Source organism: Ochotona curzoniae, unplaced genomic scaffold (genome assembly GCF_017591425.1).
Source record: "Ochotona curzoniae isolate NIBS_2020 unplaced genomic scaffold, NIBS_Ocur_1.0 contig_1302, whole genome shotgun sequence".
In the NCBI taxonomy this organism is placed as follows: domain Eukaryota; kingdom Metazoa; phylum Chordata; class Mammalia; order Lagomorpha; family Ochotonidae; genus Ochotona; species Ochotona curzoniae.
Genome location: NW_024465035.1, coordinates 2,546,395 through 2,561,005, shown reverse-complemented (window position 1 = coordinate 2,561,005; position 14,611 = coordinate 2,546,395). Strand labels below are relative to the sequence as shown.

The window sequence follows — 14,611 nt, the reverse complement described above, 5'->3', positions numbered from 1 at the left end:
ACAGACAAGACTGGGGGCTTGACTATGCCAAGTAAGGCCTGACACCTGCTGGATGTAAGACCTGTCATGATCCCACTGGTGATCATGTGCGTCAGGGCTGGCAACTTGTCAACTGATATGCAGATTGGTTCGGGGGGCGGGGGGCAAACCAGGCAGGGCTGGGCCAAACCATACCATACTGGCATGCATAGAAGCCAGGACGAAGGTGTGGGCATGTTGGGCTATCATACCTACCGGTATGCAGAAAAGCCAGGGATAGGGACATACTAGGCCTGGCCAGGCTGCAGCAACCAATGACAAAGGCCTAGGTGGGGGATGGACTATATATGCCTGGCTGGGTCAGAACAACCACCTGTACACACAGGATCTATGGCTGGCAGCAAGACCAGCATGAGCAGGAACTGGGGCTGGAGGCGGGTGGTGTCTTGTGGGAGTTACTGGGTGTTACCCTGACTAGGCTGTAGCTCCCACTGGTGTGCATGAGGGCTACTGAAATTCTATAGAAAAGTAAAAACTAAATTACATTCTTATTCTTCTGGGAATACATACTCTAAGAGTCACTACGATGGCAGTGTTTTAAAAGACACTAGATTAATGCAATCTGCCTTCCTGATAAACAAATCTTAAATGAGTGTATTGCATAGCTACTTCAAAGGACATATTGAGAAAAAATGATGCCAAGGCTATCTATAGGAGAACAAACTTAAAATGCATAAAATATAGATTCTCATAACACATATAAGGATAGTTAAAAGTTTCATGAAAAACAGGTATTAATGGGGGCCCGGCGCGGTGGCGCAAGTGGTTAAAGGTCCTCGCCTTCCACGCCCGGGATCCCATATGGGCGCCGGTTCTAATCCCAGCAGCCCCGCTTCCCTTCCAGCTCCCTGCCTGTGGCCCGGGAAAGCAGTCGAGGACGGCCCAAAGCTTTGGGACCCTGCACCCACGTGGGAGACCCGGAAGAGGCTCCTGGCTTCGGACCGGCATAGTATCGGCCCGTTGCGCTCACTTGGGGAGTGAATCATCGGACGGAAGATCTTCCTCTCTGTATCTCCTCTCTGTATATCTGCCTTTCCAATGAAAAAATAATAAAAATAAATCTTTAAAAAAAAAACAGGTATTAATGAGAAACTATGCATGAATTTCAGAATTTTGCACAACAAAACTAACTCATCCTTAATTTTCACCTCCCCATTGAACTATCTCATACTAAATAACAAATTTCACGTACTTAGGAATTCACAAAAATAAACAACCTTCATCCATCTTTGAATATTACGCAATCTGAGAGTGTAGAACAATCTTTAGGATGGGTAGTTTACTGTGAGTAGTTACTACTTAACTTGCATATCCACATTTCTGACACTGTTGGTACTGCTAATTAACAATATCAAATGTCCAACATTGCTCTATCTCAATAGTTCTATGGAAAGTCAACTTGCAATCTAAATGAATAATGATTTTTTGTTATTATTAATATTCTTTTATTTTTAAAGTATTTTTCATTGTTTATATGTCAGTATGGCAAAGAGAATTTCCATCTGGTTCCAAAATGTCTAGGGGTTAGGACAAACAGAAGCCTGGTACTGGAGCCCAGCTGAAGTCTCCCCTACAGCAGAAACGTTAACTATTTCATTATGCCAATATAATTACTTATTCTATCTTTTCGAAAGAAATGATGGGAGAAAAGAAAAAAAGAAAAGAGAGAGGAAGGGAGGGAGGGAGGAAGATAGGCAGTGAAGATGGGCAACTCTGGGCCAGGATATGCCAGCCTGGCCTCCTGGTTCAGGGGCCGCAGACTGCTCAGGGAAGGGGACCTGTCTCTTTCAAAGACGGGACCACTGCAAGCACAGATAGGCGAGGGAGGAAACTGGAGTGCATACCTCGGTCAGGCCAAGGCATCCACCCACATGGGATACGGGGGCAGGACTAAAGAGCATCACCTGCAGCCTGCTTGTACTCATAAAAGGTGAGGCTAGATAGGCATGCCTGCCTGGGTGAGGCCGCAGTGCCAGTCCACAAGGGAAGGAGCAGGGGTTGGGGCACATTAAGCTGGGCCATAGCAACCACCGGCACTCAAGAGAACCAGATCTGAAGGATTCTGGAGGAGACTTATGACCTTGCCTCTTGCTAGGGGCAGTGACAGGCCCACATGAGATCCTGAGCTGGGAACAAGCCTGACAGAAGAGCTTCCACCAGGTCACAACCACTGCTGGGGACCACAAGAGCTGGGCTGGTGGAGGGTCAGGCTAGAAAAGGCTGTAGAACTAATCAGCATCTGTGTGGGCCGGGCCTCTGTACTCGCACTGACACACACAAGAGCTAGGACGGGCTGGGCTAAAGCTGTGACATCTGACAATGAGAGCTGAGACTGGCCATGTCAGGCTGGTCCGAAGCACCACCAGCATACACATGACCCAGGGCTAGCAGAGAAACTCTGGGGACTCCCCTGCTGTGTTGCGGCTCCAACTGGCAAACGTGGGAGTTGGGGCTGTGGGCTGATCACACCAGGAAAACTATAGCACCCACTGACACGCATGTGGGCTTGGTCTGAGGTCAAGCCAGACTGGGCTAGGCCATACCACTTCCCAAGAGCCATTTGAGTGAGTAACAGGTCAGCCAAGACCTGGTGACTGCCAAGACTGGAGGAAAGCCACATCAGTCTTGGTAGCAGCACTCAGCTGCACATACGAGATCTGTTGCTAGGAGCGGGGCTAATACTGGAACTTGGGGAACTCCCGTTAGACACAGCTAACACAATTAAGCACAAGAGCTGGGGGTGAGAACAGGCAAGAGCAAGCTAGACCAGGCTGCACAACAGAACCACTGGCATATGTGTGAGATAGTCTGGAGGTGAACTTGGCAGCATCAGTTCACAGTACACACTGGCACAAGGGAGAGTCAGGAGAGGGTACAGGCCAGCCTAGGCTAGACCATAACAAAACTACAAGTGGTCCAAACCAGGGCTGCAAGTGGTCCAGGCTAGGCTATAGACTAGGTTGCTGCATCCCCTGGTGAAGACTGGGAATGGGGGCGAGTCATTCCAAACTGGGCTGCAGCACCTGCTGACACAGGCTAACCCAGGCCTGGTAGGAAAACAACAAGGACTCCCTTTGGCTGCTGCTTCCACTGGTGAGCATGAGAGCTGGGACTTGGCAAGGGCCAGGCTGCACTAACTGCCATACTCTCTGGCAAGCATGAGTGCCAGAATGGGTGCAGGTTGGGTGGGTTATATTGCAGGACCAGCTGGCTAGTACGAGGACTGAGTGCAAGTCATGTCAAGCTGGACCACAGTGCCCTGTCAGGGCACAATCTGGGGAAGGGCACATGCCTGGCGGGGGAACTATGGGTACTGCTCTGCTAGACTCTATTACTGGTACATGAGAACCCAGGGCTGGGGGCAGAGCGACTGGAGAGGCAGCAGCACCTGTTGGCATATCTGAGGTCAGCATCTGGCTATGGGTTGGGCCGAGCTAAGCTGCAGCACCCACGGGTGTACACAAGAGCCAGATGGGATATCAGATGAGCCATGCTAGGCTGAAGCATACATAGGCACAAGCAAAAACCGCGGCTTGGGGCAGGCCTGGTGGGGTTATTGAGGGGCCGCCTGAGTAGCTGTGGCACCTGCTAGAATGCATGAGGAGTGGGCCTATGGAGGACTGGTTGGGCCAGGCTATAGCACCTGTCAGTTTGTGTGAGGTATGGGGCTGGGACAGAATAGACTGTTCTGCATCCACCAGTATGTGCGTTGACTGGTACAGGTGACACACCGAATCCGACCCTGCACTGGCTGGCACACATAAGAATCAAGTCTGAGGTCATCCCAAGTGAGGATTCTTGGGGAACTCCCTGAATGGACTCAGATCCTGGTCACAGGGAAAATCACAGGATGTGCGGTCCAACCATTGGTGTACATACTGAGACTGAGTATCTTAATCAAATGTCTGGATCTGTGGATGCACTAGGTGGACTCTGTCAGGAATAGACCTTGGGAAGATACTCTCAAATCTACAGCAATGATAAAAACAACTTCTTAGCGAATCTTTCCCACATCAGAGTCTCCAGGCGTCATAAAATGATCCTTCCCCATGCTCTGTGCTAATGCAATTTGACAGCCAGGAGTCCCTCTCATCCTCCCCTGTAGAAACAAGGGAGGAAGTGGGCACTGAAACATGTCCCCACCACGTTCCTCAATACCTGAACCTTCCCAACCTAATCAGAGGCCCATATCAGTGTATATCCTTCTAAAACTATGTAAATAACATTTAAAAAAACAAAAAGGAGAGAGATTTAAGCTGACACTCAAACCTAGGCATCCCAAATGGCATCCTAACTGCCATGTCTGACATGTGCTGCCAAATTCCACAAATTTCTACGAAGTGGGGTAGGCAATCCTTTTCATATTAAAAGGCCTTTTAGACATTTGCAACATCATTCATGGGCCATACAAAAGTATCAACTTCACAATCAACCTGCTATAGATTTATTGAATTTAGAGTTGTACTTCCTGTGGTTTCCCGGACAAGAAGTCAGTGTCTCTCTCTCTCTCTCTCTCCCTCTTTCTGTAAGTCTACCTTTCCAATAAAAATAATTTTAAAAATTACAAAAAATTAACATTAACTCACCCTCCCCAAATTCATGGATCTTTTGTTCTCCATCTCATCATGTATGATGTTATACACAGTAAAAACAGTAACTGGGGTAGAGGTCTGCACACACCCTGCGCTGAACTCTGCCTCTAGACTTCTGCTTTGGCTCCAACTCCAGCCTCCTGCTCACGTGGACCCGGGAAGGCAGTGTTCATGCTTTAAGTAACTGCATTCCAGTCACTTGTGTAGAATGGAAAAAACAGCACAAAAATCCTTTAAATGATTAATTCAACAGCTAAGGTTTGGCTAGTTTACGCATACGTTGGTTTACATAAAAACTAAAACAATATGGAATACTAAACTGAATCCTAAATCTGGATCAGAGTTATACAGTTGGGGAAGAAGTGACAGAGAAAGAGGTCAAGAGACATTCCATCCCAGTTTCCCACTGAGGTGGCAGGAGTCCAAGCATCTGAGCCCTCCTCCACCGACTGCACATACACCGTCAGCAGGAAGCCGCTCCAGAACAGGCGCCAGACTCCAGCACAGGATGCCGGTATTCAAAAGAGCTGGTATAAGGTGCTATTCCACAATGCTTGCCTTCTTCTATGATTTCATATGTAGCACTTAAGAACGCCTGTTTTAATATCCATGGGTGGCTCTGGGACTAGTCATCCTCAGATACTGAGGACAACTATAATAAGGTGGATAGTAGTAACTCCAACAGAAGAAGCAACACCTGCACATAAACACCAAGGAAAGCAGCCAAGTTCCATTGGGTAGAGGTGGGAATCTGCAGAGTTAAATACTGTCTTCAGCAGAGGCCGTAAGAGAAAGTCATAACTTGATCAAGAAATGAAAAGAGAGGTTACGATGACAATTAGAAGAGAAAAACCAACAACAACATTCCATGACAGACCTTTGAATTAAGAAGCAAATCTACAAATTTGGAGCAAAAGTAGATGGTGGTGGTTAAGTTAATTTTGCAATAAAAATGAGTAGTTAATTTCCCAAGCAAATCGTGCTGAAAGTTCTAACAGGATGAATAAAGACAATTTTTCAGAGTAAAGGATGATTACCAAGGTTTACAGCCTAAGCAACTGAGTAGACAAACTTGTCATTATGAAAAAGAACTGGAGACAGTGATTGGGAGTTTGGTGTTTAATATCCTGTAGGTCCACTGAAGATCTGAACAAAGATGCTAAATGGTCATCTAGGTATGAGTCTGGAACGATGGGGAAAATTGAGGCAAGAGACATTAAAGTGGGAGAGAACAGCATAGTCATGAATTAGAATGGGATTAAGGCAGCACCATATACATACAGAGATAATGATGTTCACTATTTATCAGTACAATCCTAAGATCACAAATATGATCCTATATCTTGCTTATTTAGAAATCAATAATTATAAAAAAGCTATAATAACAAATTAGGACAAATCAAAAGGGTGGTTTAATGGGAAACTAAAGGCTCTGAAACACTAACATTGTTTTTATAAAAAAATTTTGAAATTCCCCTTAAGACAATTCTTTCATAGTAGAAAATCCTTATAATGTGTCTCCATTTAACACACTGAAGAAACAAAATCAGACACAAGTCTCCTAAAAGATAATTAGGGACTGTGCGTTGTGACACAGCACATTAATCTACTGCTTATGGAGTTTATGGCTCCTGGTTTCCACTCGCAGACTGCAGCACTTGGGGAAATATCCAGTGGATGGGATCATGCGCCCACATTCACACTCTGATTTTCTACATAAATGAAGGAGAGGAGGAAGTGGGGGCGTGAGGGGAGCATTCTTCGGAGTGTGGACCTGAGGCACAGCAACTCCTGAACTGTATCTTCGAATACTGATTAATACCCAGCATTCTGGCTTACTCACAGCCAAGGGAATAAGAAGCTAGGTTACGAATTCATAATTTTGTTTTGCATCTTACCTGCTGTGTGTGATATTAGGCAAATTATCATTTTTAACTGTGGTTCCTATTCTGTAAACCGCATAGGAGACTTACATATACAAGACCCGCTCCACAGCATTGTATGAGGATTAAATGGTACAAAAAGCATTGTGCACATGTCAAGCCCCAAGCAGAAACACAGAACAATGCATTTTGTTTGCCGTTTCCATAGTCAAGAATGGCGGTTGATCTGAGTTACACAGGAGTACAGATAATCACATGAGCTACTGATTGTGATCACACGGAGGGAAATATAATTAATACAATGTTACTGTTCTACCAGCAATAAATGAACATGTACTATTTGCCTGCTAAATTATATAAATTACACAGCAGGAATTTGACTAAATATCAAGTGATATTTCCTCCCATAAAAGGACTATACATTGTTTCACACATTCACTTTCATTACTTTATAAAAACTCACTGTACATATATCAAAATTCAATGGGATCTCAAGAAAAACATAGGGCTGGTGTCGTGGAGCAGTATGCTGAGCTGCCTCCTGAAATGCCAGCAGCCCAGATCAGCACATTCCACTTTTGATCCAGCTTCTTGCTAAAGTACTTAGGGAAGAAGTGGAGGACAGCTCAACTACAGGAGTCTCTGCCATCCATGCAGGAGATTCGGATGGAGTTCTAGGTTCCTGGTTTTGTGGCCAATATCCTTTCTTCAAATAAGTAAATCTTTCAGCAAGAAAGAGTAAGGAACAGTAGTAGTCTGCTATATAGGTAATAAATTCTATTTTGGGAAAAACAATTTAAACCTTTCTTTAAATATACAACACTTAATCTGAATCTTTTAAATGAAACTCTCCATTGGAGAAGAAAAAAATCCTAGTAGGCAATTGCATGAAATGTCATGGTTACAGTCAAGCAAAGGGATTTGTAATTTGTGGATACAATCCATAAATCCCAGAGAAAGCAACATAAGCTACCAACAATTCCCTAGGAGTCTCCTGGCAGGAAAAGAGACTAGGATAGTCTCTATCTTGATAGATTGATTGATTGATTGATTGATTGATGAAGTATTTTAAGAAATCAGTATAATGCACAATTCCAGTTAAAAAAAAAAAAAAAAGTGGGGCCCGGCGCGGTGGCGCAAATGGTTAAGTCCTCGCCTTGCACGCCCGGGATCCCATATGGGCGCCGGTTCTAATCCCGGCAGCCCCGCTTCCCTTCCAGCTCCCTGCCTGTGGCCCGGGAAAGCAGTCGAGGACGGCCCAAGGCTTTGGGACCCTGCACCCACGTGGGAGACCCAGAAGAGGCTCCTTGCTTCGGATCGGCATAGTATCGGCCCGTTGCGGCTCACTTGGGGAGTGAATCATCGGACGGAAGATCTTCCTCTCTGTATCTCCTCTCTGTATATCCGCCTTTCCAATAAAAAATAATAAAAATAAATCTTTAAAAAAAAAAAAGTGGAGGGTAAAATTACATATACAGCCAAAATAAAAAAATCACCGTCTTTCAACGTTATAGAAAAGTAAAGAGTTGAATTTCTGACAGAGAAATAATTTTTGAAAGTGACATAATATATTCTTTTTCAATAACACTATAAACACCAAATATACAATAGCTCATTAAACATAATCATGGGGCTGCTGCTGTGGTGTAGCCGGTTAAACCTTTGCCTATGGTGCTGGCATCTCACATGGGCATGCATTTGTGTCCCAGCTACTTCACCTCTGATCCCTGTTTATGGCTTGGGAAAACAGCAAAAGATGGTCCAAGTTCTTGGGCCACTGCATAAACAAGGGAGACCCAGAAGAAGTTCAGGACTCATGATTTCACACTGGCCCACCGCTGGCCATTGTGCCATTTGATGAGTGAACCAGCACATGGAAGACCTTTTTCTCTCTCTGTAAATCTGCCTTTCAAACATAAATAAATAAATATTTTTTTTAAATCCATCTATTGCAATGAGTGATGGTACTGTTATGATTCTACCAAAGGAATCATACTTTAAAAATAACACTTATTAAATTATGGACTTTAAAATGAGCTATTTGACGTTAACAGTAATGCTGCTGAGGTGATAATTTCAAAAGAAAGCAACCTCTTCATTTTTTTAAGCAAGATGCAACAAAATACTTATAGACAGAATGATGTCTAGGAAGATCTCGGAAACAACACAGAGATAGTTCCTCAGGTTCGTGTTTCTAAAACAGGATTCACTTTCCAAAGATAATGTCCCCAGTAAGATGGAGAGCAACGCTACTGTAGAGAGCCTTGCAGACAGGAACCCCTCTCTTAGTACCACCACCTTACTATCTCCACCTGCGGTTTCGAGAGACCGTCATTGAGCAGCATGCCATTTTTTTCTTCTATCAATGATTTTGATGTAATATCTGAACTTGAAGCTGCAACTGGGGAAATAGAATATTTGCCTTACCAATCCTGCAGCTAGCTACACTAGATACAAACTCTACTCATGCCTTCACATTAGTACCTACTTAAGAATCGGTCCAGCAAATACAGAAGGTAATCCTAGTATTAGGAGAATGTGTGGATGTCTCCTGAAACACCTTCCCTCACAGTAACAATATGCATGCTCAAGTACAGAACTACAGGCAGAAGTTCCCTACATTATGGCATCACTGACAACACGTTTGATCAGCTTACTCAGAGATACCTTCCTTCCACATTCGTTAAGGCATCTGCACTGGATGAATCTGATGAAATGTTAGACTATATAGATCTACAAGCTCAACAACACCACATGGATTGTTATCAGGTACAATGCTTTATGATGTGTCCGAAGCAACTAAGAAGCTCATGAGGGACCCTATTCAGATGCTTGCCACAAAACAGGGCGTCTTTCAATTCCTCATGAAAGCAGATGGAGCGGGATGGTGAAGACACACTGTGTGCCCTATACGAAACCACAAACATATGCAAGGCTATCATTTTCACCAACACCACAAGGGATACTAACTGCATACTGAGAGGATATAAGCATGACACTTCACTATTGTTGGCATCTATTTGACCAAAATGAACAAAATATGATCACAAAAAAGTCCCATTCTGGCTATCCCAGAGTACTGATCTGCTGGCCAGAGCCACTTACGTGTTCATCTACTATGGCTTTCCTATCATTAGCGTAAACCATCCATAGAATCAGATTATGATAAACATTTTTTCCCAAGGCTTTGGCTATAATTATGGCAGCAACCAAGAAAATTCTTCAAAACATGGAGACTGTAACAGCTGCACAGAAGAGATGCCCCTGAGTGTTGCTGAATTCGCCTTTGACACTGGTCCCGCAGCATGTCCTAGCTATGGCACAACCTAGGGGCAGGGCTTGGGGAGTCAAGGACAGGACAGAAGCATTGGGGGTACAGATGCGACATCTTTTTCTTTTGCTTGAAGAAACATCACTTTTGACATAAAGAAACTATATACATTTTAAAAGTTCTTTTATTTGGAATAAGCTCTCTTCTCCGATGCCATCTCATCCTCAGTTATCTACATTCCTGCGACTCCCAAAGTAAATCAGTCAGATTCTGTGGCAAATGATTCAAAAAGCCAAACTATGTCCTACAACATAAGTTCTACATCAAAACCAGAGGGAGAAAAACTGAGTTGGGGAGAAAAAAATTGACAGCAAGCACAAAATTCTGAACAAAATGATTTGGAAATTGCAAGAAATGAGGAGGGAGTGGGATTTAGGAAGAAAAAAGTGAGGAGAGTCAAGAGATGAATTTACCACGACTTGAAAACTGCTGAAGCAAGGTCACGGGTATTTAAAGGATTCATCACACCATACCACCGAGAAAAGGGAACTAAAATTTTCTATAAAAATCTTTTACAAAACAGGAAATAAACTTGATAACTGCTGATTACACCATAAAAAGTGTAAATAGTGCAAGTCTTAATTTGACACAATAACATACTATCCTCGAAAGCTTAGGCATGCTTAATTGTTGACCGATGTTCCCAAAAATAGGATTACTTTGAGCTTCTTTACACCTCCCAAACACATGAGAATGTCTTCTGAGATGAGATTAAACCTTGACCAGCACTAAATACACTTTAGGAAGCTTACAAGCATAAAACAAACAAGCAAAACTGAATACCACCTGAAACAGTCTAACAAACTATATTCCATCAATGTGTTTCACCTCTTGCATCACTTCACATCATTAACTACAGATATTTCAAAAACACAGATTCTTCTGATTACTGTCAAGCTAATTTACAGTTCCCAAAAATCTCTAACGTGTTACTGAAATTTTAAAACATTAACAGCAGTATTATTAGAATTAACAAGCAACTCATAGCATGCCCATTTACACAGTAACTATGAAAGAAATAAGCAAGACAAGCATAATACATACTGGAGGCCGGCCAGGACGACCCCTTTTCCTTTTTCCTTTGATCTCTGTTTCTTCAAGTTCGCTACCAGCATCAGAATGGGCAGTAGTTTCGTTAGTTGAATCCCTAGAAAATGTTATATTTGGTGGTGAGTGAAAAAAAATAAATAAAATGCAATTCTGTCTCACTAGTTTCCTTACCTCCTGCTAATGACTGATCAGAAGGGGTTTATACAAGTACTTGTTCTTTTATAAAACAATTCAATAACCAAAAATGTTATCTCCCTGCTGAATATCCCTGCCTAACACTCAATGAAATGACTCCCCAAATAAAGAGGAGGAAATGATTGTTGAAATAGCAGCTGTAATCACATCTCGGCCTTTTGGCTAAGAGCAAGTGAAATAGAAGCTGTACAAAATACAAATGAAAATACAATTGCAAAAGATTAAGTTATTGGTTAAAAAGACAAGCTTAGGAGGAATTCCAGGAATAATAAAAATTAGTGATTGCTGGCAAATGTTTACAAACTGGCTCCTCAAAAGAATATATACACACGGATTATCTGGCAAATTCCATTCAGTTATTGTTTCCTCACAGAATACTTTCCATCATTTTTGTCCAATTTTAAAAAATTCATTGGGCCCGACATGATGGCCTAGCACCTCATGTGCCAGGATCCCATGCTGGGTTCTAACCCCGCAGCCCCACTTCCCTTCCAGCTCCCTGCTCGTGGCCTGGGAAAGCAGTCGAGGATGACCCAAAGCCTTGGGACCTTGCACTGCGTGGGAGACCCAGGGGAAATTTCTGGCTCCTGGCTTTGGATCACACAGCTCTGGCCATTGTGGTCACTTAGAGAAGAAGATCTTTCTCCATCTCCTCCTCTCTGTATATCTGACTTTGCAATATAAAAATAAAATAAATCTTTTAAAAATTTATTTACTTGAAAGGTAGAGTGATAGGAAGACAGAAAGAGAAGGACAGGGTGGAGGGGTGCTGGGGAGCCCCACAGATCTTCCACTTACTGCTTCACTCCCCAAACAGTAGCAGATCGAGGAACCTAGGACGCCATCCTGGCCTCACACACTGGTACAGGAGCCATCCATCATGATCCTTCTAAAAGCACATTAGCACTGAACTAAATCAGAAGTGAAACAACCAGCAGGGACTCACATTGGCAATCTGATAGGAGATGCTGGTATCTAAATTGGTGGCAAAATCCCCTACACTACAATGCTAACCCTTTCCCAAACTCTGCCATCTGGTTCTTACCTATGGTTGTAAATGATAAATCAGTAGTTTTTCAATGAAAGATAGATAGCTGCTATTTTTGTTTAAGAAACAGGGTATAATTCAAATTGTTTATATAATTATAATTGGTTTTGGAGAATTCACTGACTAGTCAATGATGTAAGTTGTCTACATAAGTAGTACTTCTCAAATAGTGAAAAATTACTTCCTTGTGTCTCTCTCACTCATTTTTTCTATTGTATGTCACCCCCTCTCCAACCTTGATGCTGCTGCTGTGGGCAGCATTAAATTCTACAAAGGAACAATGAAAAACCCAAAACCTGTAATCATCTTGCAGCGGGTTGCGCATCAACACCCTACATTACAGTGGCAGCTGAGTCCCAGCTCCCCAGCTTATGACCCAGCTCTCTGCTGATGTGCCAGGGAGAGAGAGCAGTATTTGGGCCCATGCCACTCACACGGCAGAGCTAGATGAGGTTACAGGCTTCTAGTTTCAGTCAAGACCAGCCCTGGCTATTGCTTGCAGTTGAAGAATGCATCAGTAAACAGAAAATCTCAATCTCTTTTTCAAATAAATAAAATAAAACTTAAACATCTGAAAACCTGAAAACACCGTTCAATCATACATCAAAACGTGGCTTAGTCCGGTTACTACCTGAACTCTCTACAGCCACATCAGGATCCTTGAACAGAATACTATGCTTTGCATTTATCATAATCACACACACACAAAAAGAATGCTTTTGATGCTTGCAAACAACCAGGAAACTATACAAGCAAGTTGGTTCCTGTATACAAAAGATCCATTAATGAAACTAATCTATGCTTCAGTAATACAGTGTATTGACAAGAAAACTATCAAGCACTATTTGTTAAATAACTCTTACAACTATGGAGGGAAAATTGCTGCCAATAAATATCTAATGCACTTCTGCAGAAACAGATGTATTTATCTGAACCGACGGTCATAAATACATTTCAGGTTTTTAAAGAATTTCTAACATTGGAAAAGAGAATACAAAGTTTTATTTCACTTCACTCTAATTCCAAAATGTGTAATCTACAGATTTTTTCATGTTAACAATTTAATATTTTACCACAAATACTACTCAGTATCCAGTCATACTATAATTTACATTATATTATTATTTTTTTTAAAAAGCATAGTTCAACAGTAAGTACTATGCCATCAATAACCAAATCAATATAACTTCTTTAAATATAACCTCAACTGAACTACAACCTCTATTTGTCTTATATTTTATCAAAGAACAGTTTATTGTGGGTCTGTTAAATATGCAGCAGTGTGCTGGAGCAGGCAACACAGGACACCATGAGGAAGTGGGTCCGAAACAAGAACAACGGGCTATCAAACATTTTGTTGGAATGAACATTCAGCCTAGCAGGTAAAATGGCCCATCACAGTGCATGAGTACAATTCTGGGCTCCAGGTTCACACTGCTGTGGCCAACGGAATACAGCAGTGAAAGCTCACTGAAGGCACAGGGCTCCTGCCACCCAGATGGGAGGCCTTAACTGGGCTTCTGGCTCCTGGGCTCGCTCTTGCATGCAGTTAGACAATGAACCAGCAGAGGGGGAGCCAGAAGACCAATATAAAATCTTTATCTTACAAAAAGACATGAAAACTAACCAGGGCAGTAATAATACAAATAATAATTTGATGATTTTTTATTATCTAAACCATTATTATCATAGAGAAACAAGTATGTAGATTACTGATTTGCATGATAAAAAAGTTATGAAGGAATAGTATCCAAAATTACTGTGCTCACATGTCCCAGAGAATGCAAAATAAAACAAAACTCCAACACCAACAAATCTAGCGATATGTCACAAAACTTCTCACTGGTCCTTTAGATTACTTCAAATAACCATAACGGCTCAACAATCAACTTCAAGTAAAAGGACAGATCAATGAAAAAATAAGGGCAAGGAGATGACAGTGAAAATATGATACAGACTGCGGGTTGACAAATTTTTTCTTATAAATGGAGAGACTAAATAATTTAGGCTTCCCAGGTAACACAGCTGCTATCACAATATGCAATGCAAAGCAGCTGCGAACATTCAACACAGAAATGAGGGTGGCTCTGATCTAAATAAAACTGTATTTACAGAAATAAGTGGCATGCCTGATTTGGTCCATGAGCCATAATTGCTGACACATGAAACAGAACATTAATGTTTTCTATTGACTAGGAGAATATTTTAACCAAGATCATGAAAAATAGCACTGCAATATATATATATATAGACACATATATATATATATTCATATTCATGCTGGCTTTAAAAATATACTAAAATTCATGACTAGTGTATTCATGGCACAAACATTCCATGAATTTTTGAAGGCCTCTCATATAAGAGAAGCAGCTGACATTCCAACAGCTAGGGCCACGGATGGATAAAATAATTACATACTATACTCATGAGTTTATCAAACGCATTGCCCAAATGTGCTATACAAATTTTC

At 42.2% G+C, this 14,611-nt stretch overlaps 1 protein-coding gene across 5 annotated transcripts in view; it reads right to left on the bottom strand.

Moving 5' to 3' along the window:
• The window catches only part of STAG1 (stromal antigen 1), a 198,826-nt gene that overhangs the window by 137,077 nt on the left and 47,138 nt on the right, over nucleotides 1–14,611 (bottom strand). For all 5 annotated transcript variants that reach the window (XM_041004538.1, XM_041004566.1, XM_041004557.1 and 2 more), the window contains exon 3: nucleotides 10,890–10,992. In XM_041004538.1, the coding sequence (XP_040860472.1) occupies nucleotides 10,890–10,992 (103 nt within the window). The remainder of the gene's footprint in view (nucleotides 1–10,889; nucleotides 10,993–14,611) is intronic.